This window comes from Lupinus angustifolius, chromosome LG19 (assembly GCF_001865875.1).
Source record: "Lupinus angustifolius cultivar Tanjil chromosome LG19, LupAngTanjil_v1.0, whole genome shotgun sequence".
Classification (NCBI taxonomy): domain Eukaryota; kingdom Viridiplantae; phylum Streptophyta; class Magnoliopsida; order Fabales; family Fabaceae; genus Lupinus; species Lupinus angustifolius.
The window spans coordinates 3,419,447-3,439,306 of record NC_032027.1 but is presented as its reverse complement, the minus strand read 5'-3'; the positions used below and the strand labels follow the sequence as shown (position 1 = coordinate 3,439,306).

At 33.5% G+C, this 19,860-nt stretch overlaps 2 protein-coding genes across 3 annotated transcripts; one reads left to right on the top strand and one right to left on the bottom strand.

The window, feature by feature from the left end:
- LOC109334681 (GBF-interacting protein 1-like) lies at nt 2,289–9,857 on the top strand. 2 transcript variants are annotated; one of them, XM_019570570.1, is made up of 9 exons: nt 2,289–2,517; nt 3,686–3,729; nt 4,278–4,377; nt 4,968–5,100; nt 5,522–6,132; nt 6,670–6,901; nt 7,184–7,475; nt 8,319–8,753; nt 9,175–9,857. In XM_019570570.1, exons 1-9 carry the CDS (start codon nt 2,337–2,339, stop codon nt 9,436–9,438), a joined length of 2,292 nt encoding a protein of 763 aa, XP_019426115.1. In that variant the 5' UTR covers nt 2,289–2,336; the 3' UTR covers nt 9,439–9,857. The 2 variants fall into 2 exon arrangements, with proteins under 2 accessions (XP_019426115.1, XP_019426114.1); XM_019570569.1 differs by having other exon boundaries at nt 7,181–7,475.
- Nucleotides 10,729–15,111, bottom strand: LOC109333585 (coiled-coil domain-containing protein 22). The gene is made up of 6 exons (XM_019569092.1): nt 14,875–15,111; nt 13,384–13,832; nt 12,921–13,111; nt 12,529–12,675; nt 11,561–11,785; nt 10,729–11,299 (listed from the first exon to the last, which is right to left on the bottom strand). Exons 2-6 carry the CDS (start codon nt 13,633–13,635, stop codon nt 11,059–11,061), a joined length of 1,056 nt encoding a protein of 351 aa, XP_019424637.1. The 5' UTR covers nt 13,636–13,832; nt 14,875–15,111; the 3' UTR covers nt 10,729–11,058.

The window sequence follows — 19,860 nt, the reverse complement described above, 5'->3', positions numbered from 1 at the left end:
TATTAATTATTAATGTGAGTGCTTGTATATTGTATTTCATATTTTTGAAAGTAAATATAAGAAAAAAAAAACAATTAAAAACAGAAATATCTTCACAATTAAATATATGATTGACTATTAATACTATATTATCTATCATTTATTTTCAATTATGATTGACTCTTTAAAAAAAGTAATTCAAATGAATATTAGGTGATACACTGACTGTGTATAAATTTTTACATTATCAGTGCATAGATTTTATACTCTTTATCAAATCAATCTCTACAATATAATTAAGAATATGCTTCCTCCATACATTTTTATTTTAAATTTTTTAATTAACCCACAAATTTAGGCACAAATAATCTCCATAATTCAACCTCGACATTGTCATATTTGCCTCATAATAAGTCACATGTCCATTAATTCTTAACATCCGTATGTGCAAATCACAAGGAAAAAAAATCTGCAATTATGGTCACAATTAGAAGCTTGCTTTGATACAACTTATTTAATATAATTAAGAGTACACTTGTAGGAATGATATTTTATTTATAAGGAGAAATATCTCTCAACCATATGAATAATAAAATAATAACTTTTTTAAAGGTGCTGATAATTCCTAGAAGTATCGATCATAAAAATTGATTTATATTATTTGATGTATTATGATATTTGAAAATCCAATAAAAAATTATAACATAACAAGTGAAAAGAAATTAATTCTAAAGTTTTCATTCAACCTACAAAATTCAGCACATATTATTTCCAAAATTAGAGTTCCTCAATGTTATTACTTATACTTGCTCCAGGATAGTCGTGTGTCCCAACTTCAATTGTCTTACCAGGGTAACACCTACAATTAATTATAAAAAAGCTCATGAGAAAATCTCATATAAATCAATGATTTAATCATCACTTGTGCAAATCACATTGTGAAGAAGAAGAAAATGATAAGAGAGGAGATGAAAAGAAAGATTATGAGTAGAAAGAAAGAGATAAAAAATAGAGTTGAGTTATAGAGTTGTTTTGTAGAAGAGAAATAAGAGAGAAAGATAAGAGAGAAAATGTGAGTTTCTCTTACATATACAATTTTACCCTTCCACATGTATGTGATAGACTAATAGTGTAAAGTTGGTGGGGTAACTTCGTCATTTCCAAAAACTTTATTCTCTCGTCTTGCTTTCTTCTCATATTTGAAGAGTATAAATTTGGCATGTCACCCCCCATATTTTTCTCTCTCTCTTCTATTTCATCTCATAACCAAATGAGAGAAAAAATTGTCAACTTCCATCACTTTCTCTCTTCTCATCTTTTCTCCTCTTATATTCACCTCAACCAAATGAAGGCTTCTAACCCTCAATAATTAACCATAAAGCAAAAGCAAACATTGAAGTAAATTAAGTAAAATGGTCTAATTGAAGTACAAAACATAATCAATTCATCATTAATGATGTAACACCTAATTAAATCTTTAGATATTTATTAGGTTAACAAAAATTAAATTTTTATAAATAATACTTCTTTAACGAAGAATAATTATATCTAACAAACGAGATTAATTAATTAATTGTATAGTAAGAGGATGTGTAATGTCAAAAAAAAACCTAACAACCCATTCTCCATTATGACAATTTTTAAAAGCAATTTGTACAAATTTTAAAGATTATAATTTTTCACCATTTGGTAATTTGTGAAATTATAAAAAAAACACAATGACCCACAATTTAGTTAGTTTTTAATAAGTCATTGTTATTTAAATAAATTCCAAAACTACTTAAAAATAAAATAAAAACCTGATAATCAAGTTTGATTCACCATTTGCCATGCATTTTCCACTCTTTAAAAACCAGGGCAATTTTTTATTATACTTTTTAAACTATATCATCATTACTAGCATCTTGACGAATGTGATTGATGTATAATATAAATATAAACTAATATTAAAAAACAAAAAATATTATTGGTAAATTTAAAGTAAACAATACTTTTTAATAAAGATAAGAAAAGACAAAACAATATCATACATAACTAATAATTCCTTTTATGAAATACTTATATATAATATGATACATATTTATTATTTTCACAAGAAATTAGAAAAAAAAAATATATATTTATATTATCTACCATTCATTTTTAATAATAATTAAATTTTAGATAAAAATAATATAAATAAATAATTTATAATATATTAAGTGCGTATAAATTTTTATATCGTGATTGCAATAGATGTTATACTAAAAAAACAGATTAGTACTCTACTATTAAAATTATTCAAGTCTTTTAACACCTCTCTCTACTCTATAGTCTATAGTCACACTTCCCCAACCCTCTTCTCCTCTAAAATCAGCATGAACAGCATCAATGGTGGGTCTTCTAGGGTTAGGGTTTCAATCCCAAACAATGTGCGCAAAACCATCCAACACATCAGAGAAATCACTGGAAAACAACACACCGATGATGAAATCTATGCTGTCCTCAGAGAATGTTCCATGGATCCCAATGACACTGCTCAGAAGCTTCTCTATCTAGGTAACTTCCCCTTGTTCCCTTTACAACCATATGCATTAAAAAATGCATTTTTTCAAGTGAACAATAATGGGTTTTTGTTTTTATAGTTGGGTTTAGTATCAAATGGGCGTTTTTTATAGTTTATATTTGATTTTGTGTATTTGGGTCGTTGTAAAATTTAAGGAAATGGTTGAAAGGTGGAAACTTTGCTATTGCGAGGATATGCAGTAATATGGAAGTTGAGTCATTAAGGTATTGTTATGAATTCAGTTCTTGTAGTTGTTGGACTTATAAGGTTTAATATTTTAATGTGTGGAACAACATTCACCATGGAAAATTATGTAAGGATTCTGCCATGTTTGAGTGAAAGAAGTACCACTTCAAGAAGGAAAGGAAAAAGTGAGGACTGTATAACTGGATGGAACCTTGAACCTATTCCTTAAGATTTTAGGTCATAATGTGGTGTCAAACCCATTGGTCATGGTTTCTCACTTAGCTCATGCCATGAAATCTCTCCATGTTTTGGGCTTTTAATACCAACTAGTGGTATTAGAGCCAATGGTTCAGTCGAGACAAATAATGGAAAGAAGGCGGGAGTTGGTTGATCCATGTAAGAGGTCCCTTATGCTGACAGTCCTCCTGGCAATATAGAGGCTAGGTGGTATGTTCTGTTGTAGATGGTGGCAGATGGTGGTACACATACAAGTGTAACGAAGAGTGTGTGTGACCCAATTTGGAGGAGATGTTGTGATTGGTGACACCGTCAAATGCTCAAAAGGCTTCTGCTCGAGGGGGAACATACTAATATGTCATGGACTCACACTTCAAGGGGAGGTAGTTAGGATTCCAAGTGTGAGTAAACTAAATCCCACATCCAGAAGGAATAAAAAATGCAAGGAACTCATGAACCTAATGCCTTAATATTTTGGGGCACAATGTGCTCTCAAACATAGTTATTGTGGTTTCTTGCTTAGCCCGTAGAAGAACATCACGGCCCATGAAAGAAGATCTCCCAGTGTTTTAGGCCCACAGCCCACTCCCCTAAACCAGCAATATAATGATTTAAGTATTCTGCATGCTTCATATTCATTTGCCTTAACTTGTATATTGAGAAAATATATTTTAAGGCGCTTATAAGATCTCAAGTATTATAGTCTGTTTATGCATCTGATTTATTTTTTGTTCGCAGATACTTTTCATGAGGTAACAAGGAGACGAGACCGAAAGAAAGAGGTGGGTTTTTCCCTCATCCTGACTCTGTATCACTTCTTATTTTTTACTCGATTTAAATTTATATGTCATTTGTTCACCCGCTGTCATGAAGGTTGAATTTCAACTCACTGAGTATTATTTATTCAACAACTTGTTTTAATTAGTAGATCAGTAGAAGCTATGAAATATTAAGTTCTTTGTCTGGTGTAAAGGTAACCTAGTATTGTATTATAAGCTCCATACGAGCGGGCTTATGAACAGAAGAGCATCTGTTAGACTTCCTATTTAAGTATACAAAGGTCCTCAATTACTTGGAACATGTAACTATGTTATATAATTAGTAGACTAGTAGATACCTGATTTATGCTTGTTAAATGTGTAATAACGCAATATTATTCACTGAGAGTAAACCATCTGGGTTTTGTTTTGAATTTTCTATGGGTCATTTAATGTGTTTTTGAACATATGTGTCTTGTTTTACATGAGTAAATGTGCATGTATTTGTTACACCATTTTCGCCATGATATTTATTACCATTATGTGATTTGTATCGATATTAAACATTACAGGGTTTGAGCAGTGGGGATTTAGAGGATTCTAGAATGAAGCAAGGAGGAAAAGGGAGAGGGGGAAGGATTGTTCCATCAGGCTATTCTTCCAAATTTTCTGGTATGATTTTCTTCTTTATAAAGGCTTGGCTAGGCTTTGTTTCTCATTTTGCTCTGGTTCATTTATGGAAAGCCATTTCCACAAATGATCTCCTGGAAATCATATCCCAAAATAAAATAAGATGCCATCACTTGTATCTGCTTTTCTTAAAATATCTGCATGCACTATTCTTTCGTTCCTATATAATCTCTTAGCCAGATCCTGTCTGAATATTGAGATTTATTCTTTTATCCAAAAGCTGCAAGATCACTACCACAACATCGAGTCCATTTTGCTCACATTCTCCTCCTTTTAGCTTTTGAGGGGGAGCCTCGGTACAACGTTAAGGCTGCTTACCTTGTGACCTGGAGGTCATGAGTATCAAATGTTGGAAACAGTCTCTTCGCTTGTGAGGGTAAGGCTGCTTACATCTATCCCTCCCCAGACCCCACTAGGTGGGAGACTTCGTGCCTTGGGCCTCCCTTTTTTATCAACTCATTATAGCCATTAGTTTGATTGAGCACAGCGACCTCTCTTCATGTTTCAACAAATTTCCTGTTACTGTATTGACTTGTTAGTTGTTTCCTTGTCTTGCAAATATCTCTTTTTAGATGGTGGTGGTGGGAGGAACCTTGCAAGTCGTAGGGAAAATGGAATCAGTCAGATTGCAGAGAGAAGTCGTGAATGCTCTACTCAGCCAGTTTCACAGAAGATTAAACAGAATCCCACATCTCAATCCATAAGGTTTGTTCTTTTATTTCCTCCTATTTATTTGGTTATACAGACAGAGGATGGAAACACAAAAGAAAAAGAAAAGGTGATAATTGATAAACAATTCATGTTAATCAATTTTTTATTCTTTCATCATTTCTTTATATTAACTAATAATAAGGTATCATCCACTACTTGATATTCAACATACTGATAATAACCAATTTGTTTGAAAATCGTCATTCATATAAACTGACAATATCTTATAATTCTGCGGTTTTTTGATTGCTTAAACGTACATTTTAGATGAGCTATTCAATGGTGCAAGCGTTCTATATTTACACCTTAGCAAACGGATCTTAACCTTAACAGTTGTATATTGGCTTCACTGCTTATTCATTCTGAATTACAATATACATGTATCCTCTTTAACTTTGGTTTTCTTCAATTTTAGAGTTTCAGTTGTTGCATCCAATGGTGCCGTCAGTCAATCCAATGGGAATTCTGGTTGTGGTTTTTCTGATCAATCTCTCATAGGTAGTGGCATAAGTGTCCCTAAAAGCAGTTCAGCTGTTAATGACACTAACAATGCAGAAAATGTCCAGCCTCAAGTTGCTGTTGCTGCAGCCTTTTCCCCCATCACAACCTCTGGCTCAGTTACCAGCATTGACCAAGGAAAATCACTATCAAATTCTGATCAACCTCCAACTTCTGCTTCTGTATCTGGTGTCTATTCCTCTTTCTCGGATCCGGTTCTGGCATCATCTATTTCCCAGAATCATGGTATCAGTAGTGCAATAAATAGGGAAATTGGGAGTCAGCGCATATATGCTGGATCAGATCTTGTTCAAGGAAACAAAAATGTTCTTCATGAAGTTGTTGATTTACCATCACCCAAGAGCAAAAGATCTGATTCTATGAATTCAACAAGCAAAGATAAGGCCCCGAACAAGTCAAATGAAACTGAAAAGAACATGTTATTTGATACTTCAAAGCTATTGTCCTCCTTATCTTGTAATGGTTCTTTGAGGTCACCCTCTAGTTCCGGCAACCAGCCACCTCCAGGTAAAATTTTCATTCTCTTTGCGAAGTCTTATATGTAATTAGGATTAGCTTAGTATCCTGTTTTGCTTTATGCACTTTCTGTTATTGGTTTGCAATCTTCCGAGAGTTTTCTGGTCAAAACCATTTTGTTAAATGGATAGCATTATGGGATTCCAAGTAACTAGTACAGAAAGGAGGACAATGTAAATTCTCAGAAGAGAAAGTGAATATAACCTTACATAAGGTATCTTATTCGTATGAGAAAATAAGTCAGGGAATAGAAACAATATAACCTTTACAAAGGTATTTTAAGGGAGAACCATCCTGATTAAGTCAACAATATAACCTTTACAAAGGTATTTTAAGGTAGAACCATCCTGATTAAGTCTCTAACTTAAATAAAGCTCAGTCACACTCATGTCTGGATTCTGTTTCCCTGGCCCAATCTCCAAATTTTAGTTGATGAGTTTCATTGTTATTTTCTTTATTGTAAACATTCTGAAGTAAAAATAGAAGAGAATAAAGAAAATTTCCTGTTTTTATCAATTTCTGAAACAGTTAATGCCTCAAAGGCTTCCGATGTTCTCATGGAATCTTCAGCTGAGTTGAGACAACATGTTACTTTTCCAAACCATTTCCAAGTACCTGAGACTTTAAAAGCTGGTCTGACATTTGGAAGCTTTGATAATTTTGGTTCAAGAGAAAGACATAGCAGTGGAACCGGTGGTGACAATAACACTTCTGCTGCTCTTACATCTTCTGCTGGGAGTGATGAAACTGCTACCTCTAGGTTTGTGTCAATTATAGAACTTTTTTACTTTATTTTACCTTTGCAGTGGTATGTAAATGCTTTATGGTTCAGTCAACTTGGTTATGTCTCTTTATGTCGAACTTATTCATTATGGATATAACTGTAGTCTCTTTCACAATCATAGGGCTTGGTTGTTGTTTGTGTCATGAATTGTTCTTGTTGAATCGTTTGACCCCTCTTTCTATTTCCAAAGGTGTTTTTGCGTGATGATTTGCGTCTGTAATCTGCATTTTGATGGTATCTCGTATTTGGATGTAGCAGCCACTTGGCACCAGTGTCTGCACAAGGGGATCATATTGAGTACCCATATTCTTCATCTAATTTGATTGAAAAAACTCAAGCTCCCAGAAATACTATAACTGTTTTTGACTCAAATAGTGACCAGCCAAAGCAGGAGGTATTGTTGGCTTCAGATGTCCTTCCGATTCAGAATGTTCAAAATGCTCAAAACTATGGTTTGAATTTCATTCCCACCATGTTAGGGACTCAACAAGTTCATTTTGATGGAGCTGAGCCCCAGGCTCAAGAAACATCTCACCTTCCAAACTTTGTTGTAAGTCTCGTCTCCATCACTTATTTCTGAAGTTCTTCATCCAATATTTTATTAATACTATGCAACCTTATGTTTTAATTCTTCCTTTTTGACTTGGTGCTTTGCTGTTGGACTTATTTTTATTTTTTAATTTCTTTTATTGTACTTTATATTTTCATTTTTCGGGCTAAATTGTTTTTATTTATACTAAAGATTAGTTGCTCATGTGTAATTTCCTTAAATGTACGAACGTGTGATTTGAGAAGTTAAGTGCATTTATTTTGAGAAGAGAATGGTCACACCTACACATATCCTGAACCCAAAAGACAGAAGAGTGCTAGTTTGTCAAACCAGGCTCTGGGGGCCTGCTTAAGTCCATAAAGTGCTTTGTTCAGTCTGCAAACCACAGTACTACCTGCAACTTTAGACCCTTCTGGTTTCTTGCATATACTCTTCTTCTAAATCACCATTAAGAAAATCATTATTAACATCTATTTGCTATACATCCCAACCATAGTTAGAGCTAAGGTTAGAACTACTCTAACTGAAACTGGTCTCAGAACAGGGGAGAAGGTCTCGTTGTAATCAAAACCTGTTTTTTTTTATGAAAATCATGCAGAGTTTGGTATGAGTTATGGAAGAATAATCTTATCTGAACGTGGTTGTCTATTTTGGTGGTGATTCTGTCAAGGTCTTTGATTTTGTGTGCTTGTATACTTTTTTTGTTTTTCTCCCTGTTTATGGTGTAGGAATTATAACATGATTTGTGGTTTTCCTTAGTCTTTTGTGCAGTTCATTTTAGTTTCATTCTTTGAAGAAATATATTGATTTCCTTTTATTTATGTTTGTATTATCAAATCATAGAGTGCAAGTTCTCAGGCTGTGTCTAGCTCTAGCCCAACTCCACCTCTGCAATCCTCTATTCCTGTATCTCCACAATCTATTCCTATTTTTCGGCCACCTTACCCTCCTAACTTCTTCCCATATGGCCACTTCTATCCCCCAATCTATTTGTCACCGATGCACCAATTTTTGATCCACAATGGCTTCCCTCCACATCCATCAGCAGGCAACATATATCTACCACCGCCGGCTGCCGGAATCAAATACCCTCTCCCTCAATTCAAGGCTGGAGCAAACAATGGAGCTGCACATATTGGAATTCCTCCTGCATCATTTATTGCCCCACCTGCTGGATACATTGCTAGTCCAACAGTAAATACTGGAAGCTCCAATGGCAATGAAGATCTTGCAGCGTCTCAGTTAAAGGAAAATCACATCCATACAACTGGACAGCTGGTTAGTTCATTTCCTTACTGTTTCACCTTTTCCTGTTTCTTGATATAATAGGTATTGTTCTGCTCTTATGGACCTTTGTTCAACAACATCCAGTTTATACCTCTCAATTCAATCCTCGAAAGATTATAATGTCGCCAAATAGGTCCTCGAAAGGTTTTGGTCACCAATTAAGTCATTAGAAGATTTGAGACATTGTTACATCGGTCCCTTTGAGGACTTCACTCACCAATTTAGTCATTCAATTGAACACATTTTAATATTCTAAGAACTTCATTGTAGACAAAACTTTCGAAGACCTATCTAGCGACACCATAATATTCGAAGTATTGAATTGAGGGTTTGCTCTTGCAATTAAAAAGCATCCATCCAATTTCCAGGGTTTGCCTCAGTTATGATACCTTTTTATTGTGTTTTTTGGCAGAGTGAAGGTTCTACTGTGTGGATACCGGCACCAGGCCAAGATATATCTCACTTGCAACTTAGTTCTCTATATAACCTTAGCCCCCAGGGACATTTTGCCTTTCCTCCAACACAGATCTATCAACCGGGGCAGATGGTCGCTTCACCTTCAACCCTTTTGCAACAGTCTCAGGCAGTGGCCGGGCCTGTTGAAACCGTAGGCCCCCCTTCAGGTGCTTATCAACAGCCTCAGCATGCACAGATCAATTGGAATTCTAATTCTTAGGCTTGAAAACATTTCTTGTTTCCATAACCTACAAATGTGCACCGGATGTGCTTAAATCGAGGAAGTATGGAAAGACTGGCCAGAATTGAGTGTAAATAAGAAATGCGGCCAAAGAACAAGAAAAAGAAAGATAGTACTGTTTTTTGTGGAGATATTTAATTCTTAACAATTTTGAGGGGTGTAGTTACATTTTTGTTGTTGTTGTTGAGGTCTTTGTTTGTTTGTTTGTCCATTACTTGTTCTTTTGCCCCTTAAAGCACATTTTTTTGTTGCTATATAAGAAACAGTACCATTACTACCATTAGTGTTACTATAGGAAGCTAAGAGTGGAAGACATTGAATTTTAAACAATTCTACTTTGGTACATGAGAATTGTGAGTTTTTCTTCATTAACATAGTGAATGACCATGCATCCTTTGGGCACAAATTCGATAGTCTAAAGTTACATGAATGCAAAAGTTTGAGTAACCTAAAAAAAGTCAGGTCAATTTTGCACATCAGAATTGAGGCACAAAAAATTAAGCCTATTCTGTGACATTGTTGGAAATAAATTCAGAACTAAGGAATGAAGGAAAGAAAGATAATTATAAGTTGAAAATGGGGAATATTATTAAGTATTCTTAAGAAGTTGTTTAAGGAAACAAAAGTGATAAATTTATATTGTAAAATGGTGTTTGATATGTCAACAAGTGTTGAACTTCGTTTTCTTATGCATGTTAACTTTTTTTATTCCTTCACTAATATTCTTAAGCACTTATTACTAACCCCCTTGAGAATATTATTAGAGGTTGTAACTTATTACACTAACTGATTATAAAAGATTTATCATTAATAAACAAGCATTAGTTTGAAAATATAATATGATCAAGAAGTAATTCCCAACACTACTCCAATTGATTACTAATTGATTCCACAACATAGTATGAAAGGCAACTAAAGTATTTTAATATTATTTTAACATATATTTATGGTTGTTCACAATGAAAATAAGTTTTGATTAACCCTTGACATCTTTACTTGAGAGGTCATCCATTCAAATTATGGAATTATAATTATCATTTTAGAATGAACCTTTTCCTAACCATCACTACCGCCCTCTTGGTCAAAGACAAATAAATTACATTACATCTTTCTTGAAACTTAAATATTGGAGAAATTCTAATTGATTCTGTATTTCAAAAAAAAAAATGTTAAATTTACATCTGTACTTGATATTATTGGTTCAAATCCGAATTGAGTTTTTAAGCTGCTTGTTCATATTTTTCTGCAAGTTCAATGTGAAAACTGACATTCCAAAACTCAATTCTAGGTTGAGTTGAATATTTAATAGCCACCCGGATAAATTTATAGCTTGTGGAAAACTCAATGGACAAAAACCAAGAGCAAACATGAATAATCCTGTCAAGCATTCAAACCAATAATCACAACAAAAACTCTGAACTGTCTGTTAGAAATACTTGTTTCCTATGAGTTTTTGAAACAACTTCACTCACCTCTAATTGTTATTAAAGTTACCCATTTCCCTAGTAATGGCAACAAAATCAGCATGTAGTTTGCACCCATCTAAGTTTCTGGAGGCCGCAGCTACCAATTTACAATGAGTTGTTGAAACAGCTTCACTTACTTGTAACTCAAGGTACTCATTTTCCCTAGTAATGGATCAAGATCAGCTTGTAGATTGCTCAAATCTAAGTTTTTGGAAGTTGTGGGCTTTGTGGATTCCAATTTCATTTCATACTCAGCAATTTCTCTCCTGATTCTATCAGTTGCCAGAATTTTATCAGATATTTGTCCAAAACCTTCATGGATGCTAGCAAGGAGCCTATAAACCTGCTTCCCTGTCGGATCCTTTTTCGCTTCCCTGAAGACAAAAGAAAGGGAAAACAATTTGCTTATTAGTTACCTTTGGTGGAAAACAAAATCAACCAACAGAATTCATTTATTAACAGCTAGATCTCTTCTTATATTTCGGGTTGCTTCATTTTCACTTCGCATCCTTGTTCACCTCCATTTGTTGCCTCTGTATATATCCATTTTATTTCTTCTTTCTTGTTTGTGCATATGCATGAGTGCATACCTGTGATGGTGTGTATATGTGCAGGCAATAATAAAACTTTCATACCTAAAGACCATTTCATCCGCAATAGTGTATGTCCGATGCAAGCGTTCCTGGATAGAATTACTCTCCAGTTGAACCTCCCTAGTTTCTTTTAATATTCGCTCAATATCAGCATCTTGTTTCCGACTATTTTTTGTAATCTCCTTTATCCGGTCAGTATAAGATTTCCTGGATGCTACTTTCTGCTGCTTCTCGAGATCTGTGGAAAGTTTTGAATGTTCTTCTTCCCTAGAGAAAGAGAGTATCCAAGTCACAATGCATATACATGTTCCTAGTAAATCTGATTATGTGAAAGCATAATCTATCAAGAGCCATACACTGTTAATATAAAATCAATTGAAAGTTTGACACATTCAGTATATTATATTAGGTAAATCCAGTGAAAATTGTGCTTCTATTACAAACAAAAAATGCAATAAATACAAAATGAATCACAACTCACAAATTCTAGAAAATTACTATTTACAGGTTCTTAAAAGTAAAGAATGAAGCTTGCTGATGTTCCAGCATAGCTCTAATGCCAATCTGCCATTGACCTTTTTTTGATGTGAAAGGTCAACTCGTTTATTATAAAATTCAGCAAAGTGGCTTTAAGGCACAAAGCACTTGAAGAAAGATTACTTTTATCGAGTTTCTGTTTCTATAATAGTATAATTCCTAAAAAACGAAAAAACAAGATATAGAAGACAGTGATCTTTATTTAAGAATGAGCTTAATCGAAGGGAATCAAGAACAATCGCATAAAGAGAAGTTGTATAGTCATTATGAACCACCAAATCTTAATCAAAACAAGAAAACATGTGATCTGCTGATGGTCTCCAGCACAGGTTTCACAAAACTGTTGTGACAAGAGCTCATTGTAAACCCTTGTTAAAGTATGTATTTTGGACCAGATTTTGATTGCTTTTCTTAAGAACATTGTTTCAGATGGCGAAAACAATATAAAATGAAGTACTCTTGGATATATATACCTTCTTACAATTTCAGATAAAATGAGCTGCTCTTCCTGCTGCATTTCTCTCAACTTTTGGAGCATTTCTAGTGCATCTGGATTGTTTGAAAATAGAGACTCCTCAAGACTTCTCTTTTTCTCTTCCAAGGGTTTTATTACAGCGTCCCTGGGACACAATGAAGTGCAGTGAAGTTAACAACCTTTCCACTGCTCACACTCTCTTACAAGAAAAAATGAAGTAATTATGTGCTCAAGAAATATCAGTTTTATCTTACAAATGTGATGCTTATATATGAACATTCTATTCTATGTTGTGCGTATGCTGACCGAGAATTAAAGTAAACCCTTTTACAGAACTGTGTATCAAATACAGTAATATTGGACAAATTTCACAAGAACATTTTGACCTACCATTCTGACTCAAAATTCAAAAGGCAATTCCTTTTAGCTTGTATTTGTTCATTCAACTGGTCAAGGTAGAAGTCAATAGAATGTTCATTATTAAATGCCATTTCAGCTACTTCTGTCATCAGTTCCAATTTTTGTTCAAGAAGCTCTAGTTCTGAAGTTCTCACAGTGATTTCATCAACAAGTTCTTTCTCCTGAATTTGAAATTGATCAGTTCAAATCTTATCTATTCAATCAATAAGCCTAAAGAAAAGAACCACAGTGGCTATACATTTCATTTCTGCATGTGCAATACTCAGAAGACAAAATACAGCCATTTATACACATTCAATAATTCCTCTTTGCTCTACACATTTCACACATTTGGCAATATCAGATCTAGAAACAAGAGAGTTTAAAACATGCATATTTTCGACTAAAAACAGAGTAAGCTAAGTATATCATGAGACTCTTTTAGTGGAGATACCTGTTGTTTCAAGACAGTCAAATTGCCATCACCAATATGAGCAGAGTTTTCTTCATTTCCAAATGAACCTCTTCCAACATCAACCTGCCAATCATCCTTGCTAAAAGTTTCCACCCATAAGCCGGATTCATCATCAGAAGTTGTTACATCCATTTCTTTTGTATGAAGGTAAGTTTTGTTGACCTCGTTGGTAAAGGCGTCAGCTATGGTGCTCTCTGTTTCAGGCATTTGTGCCTCCATTTTTGAGATCATTGATTTTTCTTTTAACTTTAGAATAACCACCAACTACCCCTGCATAATCTGCCCTTTTAGTTGAGTGATTGAGACCCCAAAATAGCTTCTTTAGTTATCTTCTCTTAGTTTGTTTCTAGTACTAATAATGACTCCAAGATCTCCTCCACCAAGAACCTTATCAACTTATACAGGTCCTTTTCAGATGGATTCAAGAACTGGCACAAGCAACATACATATTCCAAGTTTGAGCAAAAACCCAGAACATAAGAATAACAAAAAAATCTAGTAAGAAACAGACATAAATTAGCCACAAAAATGACAGATATGATAGAAAAGAATTCTTCCACCAAAATGAGCTTAAAGCTCGAATATGAAAAGAAGAGAAGATTGGCTGCTATAATGTGCAAGTGATGTCCAAAATCACCAAAACTGACAGAACATGCTAAGTAATAGAGAAGTGCAACAAGGCTTCTTGAAACATCACCTTTTAACTGTCTATTTCATGTTTCAAGATTTATCATATACCAAGCAGCATTATCCGGTTTAGTTCGATGGCTAATGGCATAGTAAAATCATACTTGTGCAACCTATTTCGGGATAGTTCAGATCATGGTTACATAATTCTCTTATCTACCCTGCGTACTACGTTAACCTGACTTTCCGAGTTTTATTAGTAATATAAATACAATTGTACCTTGATTTATGATAGAACATTATGATGTCATTCAATATATGTAGCTGACCCTACTTAGTGAGATAAAGACTTGGTTGTTGTTGTATAAATACAACTGCACCAAAAGGGGCATACATGTGAAGAATAATGATTAGTTAATGTCATATACTAATATGCTGATTCTCATAGAGATAAATAAAGTCATATAATAAAACATTTCAAAAGCGTAATCCCATGCCTATAATTTGATTTCAACCCACTAGCATATAATAAGGTTATTCAGAAAACTTGAATGAAAAACTAAACCATTAAAAATCCGGATATTAAGACATGATATTAAAAAATATAGCAAATTGCAATGATTGTCTTACAGATAAACTGAAGAACAATGATCAGAGTAGCCAGTATTTTAAATTGTGGTTGCATTTACTGCAATTACGGAAAAATATGGTCACAATTGCACTCAGGATGCTATTGCGGGCTCCATAAAGACAATTGCGGTTACAGAGTGCAAATTAAAACTCCGAGAGTGCCATTTACAAATTGAAAAGTAGAAATAAAAAATTGCAGCATTTTGATAGTACCTTGATTCGTGTGAAGTAATAGAAAGTTGGTGGGATGAGAAAAGCATAGGTGTGCTATTTGTTGGGTAGATCTGTAGTTGAAAAGTGAAGTTTTGAATTTGGGTTATGTGATTGGACTATGAATAAAGAAGTGGATCTATTTAGTTGCCACCATGAGAGAGGCCATGGAAGATTAACCTTTGTTCCTTCTTTGCGCTCTTCACGTTGGAACTGCGTTTCAGTTCGTTTATTATGTGCAAACAGTCCATCCAAAATAAAAACTATTTCTTTTATATTATTTATACTATGAAATCCAGAGATTAAATTAGAATTAATCTTATTTCTTTTGTTCAATCAAAATATCAAATCAGGACCAACGGAACGGAAGTTGCTTCAAATGGTACATGCTTGATTCCCCTTAAGCAAGTTCTCGGTTTGAGTCTCGTAGATGAAAAGAATGTCCATTAGGAGAGTTAGCCTCACATGTCGGTAGATGTTTCCGGCTCGGATATGATTGCACCTCGTGCGAGGATACCCGTGGGAAACCAAAAAAAATATCAAATCAGGTTAGAAGGACATATTTATAATTAATTATTATATTAGATTAATGTTTTTTTTATTTTTTTCTCATTTTAAGTTAATTATTTAGTTGGTTTCTCATATTAATTTGATTTAATCCTATTGGACATGGATTGATTTCAAATTTGTATCTTCGTCATTGGTTTGAAAGTAGTAAATCCAATTCATCTAGAAAATTGTTTGTGGGTGGAAGTGAGTTTGTTTTATTAATTATTCTTTTGCTATTTTACAATAGCTTAAAATTATAAATTTTATAATTTGTAGGTGTGAATATAACCAAAAGTGTTTATCCATATAATTGATTAAAGAGAATAAACTATCTCTCCACACCAGAATATAATTTATCTCATCCTATCAGTAAGAATATGACATGTGTACTATATTGTACTGTTTTAGAAATATTTTTGTAGAAAATAATTAAACGTGGCATAAAGGTGATAATTTATCTCATTATACCGGAAGATACATTATTCTCTTGATTAGAATTGAGTTGTTTTATAAAATTGTATAATTTTTTAGGACGAGGATCCACTGACTCTAGGAGTGAGTTAAAAAAACCTACTTCACATCTTAGTCATTAATTTTATGAAAATATAATGGTTTATGTGATTTGAATTAGCTAATAGATCTGAATCATCAGATTTTTACAGAATGAATGACTAAGATGTGAAGTAAGTTTTTTTAACTCATTCCTGGAATAAGTAAATCATTTTTATTGGTTAATTATCTATAAATTAAGTAATTAATAAATTTTTTTAATTTATAAATATTTATTTTTATAAGATAATTATTATTTATTATGGTGGCTTTTTCAGTATTTTTTTATATCTAGCATAAAAGTAATGCTAGTTTTTTTTAAATTATTTGATTTAAGGTAATTGATATAATTAGATAAAGTTTTAAAGAGTAAATTTGAATATAAATTATTAAAATTTGTTGTGGTAGGTGAAATGTTATTTTAGATAACCTTCCAAAAGGATAGTTTTAAAAAATTACAATCTTTTGAAATCTATAAGTTTAATTTCGTTTTTGTTTATCGAGCAACTACATTAGTTTTTTGAATGAGTCAAAAAACTATAAGTGACCAGACTATGTTGGGCAGCCCCGATATACCTATGGCTTGATAAGTACAATGCTTTATTTAGGATTGGTCATCTTATAGCATGTTCTAGTTATCGTAGTCGTATATTAGGTATGTTCTCGCCACATGGCACATGATGGTACAAGGTGCATATGTCATGTTCAGCTCTATGGCAGATGTCTGTTCAAGAGGTGTGACAATCCTATTCAGAATGTGTGATAGTGATGTACCAAAGGTCTGTGATCCGGTACATTGCTGACTAAACCCTATCCTATCATTGTCATCTTTTATATGGCTAGGCAAGCTATTCGGACATAATAGACAGTTATATAAGTCAAACCTTACTCGTCTGATGTTTGGTTAGAGCTTGTGCAAGTTTGGCTAGTCATGATGTTTCCTAGAACCAGGATGAAATAATAATTAATTAAATATGAGCTTATAAAGTAATAGTTCATTCAAATACACTCATATATTAAAACTATAGGTAAGTTATTTTTAGTTAAATAAGTTAGTTGAGTAGCTTATAAGTTAGTCTTATTAAACATATTAGTCGGTTACTTAGAGTAGTTAGTTTACGTATTACATGTGTTTTTCTGATTAAACGAGACAATGATTAAAGGGTTGTATATAGAGAACTTTGGGTAGAAAGCTAACCCGCCATAATGTGATTGTGCCTAATTCCAACATGATTGACTTTTGTGAAGAATACTTGGGCAATACCAAAAAAAAAATCAACTATTAAATATTTGTTGATTTTTTTTATTTTATAATTTTGATCATAATATAAATAATCTTTTTTTGCCCCTTTGAGGATATTCTTCACCCTTTAGATGAGAGATTAATTCACCTTTGTGATTTGACATGAAGTGCTCATTTTTAATAAGTGTTACTCTTAAATATCTAACTTTAACTTTTAATCTTATTCGATGAATGTGAGTTAACTATGTCTTGTTGTAATGATTTTATAACATGGAAGATACTAAATATGACAAGAATACTATTATCATATAATTATATCAGTCATGTCAAATCATGAAGAATAAATAGAAAAGTGGAAGCGTACTTGAAGGATCCATGAAATCTTCTTGAAAGAAATGAACTTCTTGATGGATTAGTGATCTTCCAATGTAGACTACCCTTACTCTTTAGTTCCTTTTCTAATAGGATGAAAAGAATAGAATTTAATTTGTTGTGTCTACAATTGGGGACCATAACCCCTATTTATAAGACATGCATTCCCTTTCATGAAGGGTGATGTCCTTTTGAATTTTCTTATTTCTTATTTTTGCCCATCATAAAAATAGAAATTAAGATATATGGTATCTACACAATAATGTTCATGATAGTTATGTCTATAGCCATAACTTTACTTAAGTAGACCACTTTAATTTTGGCTAATAAAAAATAATGACACAAACACATTTAAATATTACATTTGTGACCCAAAATTTCTTACATGCAATAATATGGAAGAAACATTATTCAGTAAAATGGGAGAAATCGGTTTGATGAAGTTACCTTTGATTGAAATATTTTGATACACTAACCCAATCTATGAATGTCATTGTCATTATACACATCAATATAAATTTGGTTGACACCGAATAAGAATTATATGGTAATAACATAACTATCACATTAATATCAAATAGGCTTGACAAAATTTAGTGTTCAACAATCATATTTAAAAATAAAAAATTAATTGTGAGTATATTTTTATATTAGATTAATAATGGCTGACGAATCTGGTGAAAAAAGTAGAAACTATTACATCTATTACAACTGGGCAATAAATGTGAATTCAACGAGTGAGCAAAAAATGATAAGTATTTTGTGTCCCTAAGTGTTCTATAGAAATTTGTCCACTTTGTACTCTCTCCTTGACAACTAAGAACTTGATGTTGATGTGTTTCGACTTTGTTGAGCTCCTATTGTTATTGGAGTATAGGACGGCTGATTTTTTGTCACAATATAATTTAAGTGGTCTTTCATTTCCTTTTACAATTCGCAGCCCAGTGACAAAATTCCTCAACCAAATCCCTTGATTTGATGCCTCATAACATGCTACAAACTCTGCGGCCATGGTGGATGAAGTGACTAGTTTTTGCTTGGAACTACACCAAGATATTGCACCACCAGCCAACAAATAGACATAGCCTGAAGTGGATCTTCTACTATCTTGGCACCCTGCAAAATCGGAGTCGGAATACCCTATGATCTCCAAAGAGTCTGACCTCCTATAAGTGAGCACATGATCCCTTGTTCTCTTCAAATACCTCATAACCCTTTTGGCTGCTTTCCAATGATCCATGCCTGGATCACTTAAGTATCTGCCTAACACTCCAACAATGTACGCTATGTCCGGACGCGTACAAATTTGAGCATACATTAGACTCCCTATTGCTGATGCATAAGGGATCTTTTGCATTTCCTGAATCTCAAGATTTCCTTTTGGGCACTGATTGAGACTAAACTTGTCTCCCTTGGCTACCGGGGCGTTACCTGGTTTGCAGTCCAACATGCCAAACCTTTTGAGCACCTTATCAATATAGCTTCTTTGGGACAATCCTAGGATACCTTGAAAACGATCTCGATGTATGTGTATCCCTAACACAAAAGATGCTTCACCAAGATCTTTCATCTGGAAATTTCTTGAGAGAAATTTCTTGGTTTCATGCAACATGCCTAAATCATTGGTGGCAAGAAGTATGTCATCAACATACAGGATGAGGAAAATATATCTACTCCCACTGAATTTATGATACACACACTCATCAACCACATTCATCTCAAAACCAAATGAGTGAATAACTTGATGAAACTTGTGGTACCACTGACGAGACGCTTGTTTTAGCCCATAGATGGATTTTGTCAATTTGCAAACCATTTTCTTTGGGTCTCCTAACACAAAGTTTTCTGGTTGCATCATATAAATCTTTTCCTCAATGTTTCCATTGAGAAATGCTGTTTTGACATCCATTTGATGAAGCTCCAAATTATAATGTGCAACAAGAGCCATGATTATCCTAAAAGAGTCATTTGAGGAAACCGGAGAAAAAGTCTCTTTATAGTCAATCCCTTCCTTTTTGAGTATAGCCTTTGGCTACAAGACGAGCTTTATACCTCTCCACATTACCATTGGAATCCCGTTTGGTCTTAAATATCCATTTGCAACCAATGGGTTTCACATCTTCTGGTAATGGGACAAGCTCCCAAACTTCATTGTCTTGCATTGACTTATACCCCTAATTCATTGCTTCAATCCACTTTTCTGAATTGGAATCTTTCATGGCTTCATGGAAATTGATTGGATCATTTTCCATTATACCATCATGTTCCTCATGTTC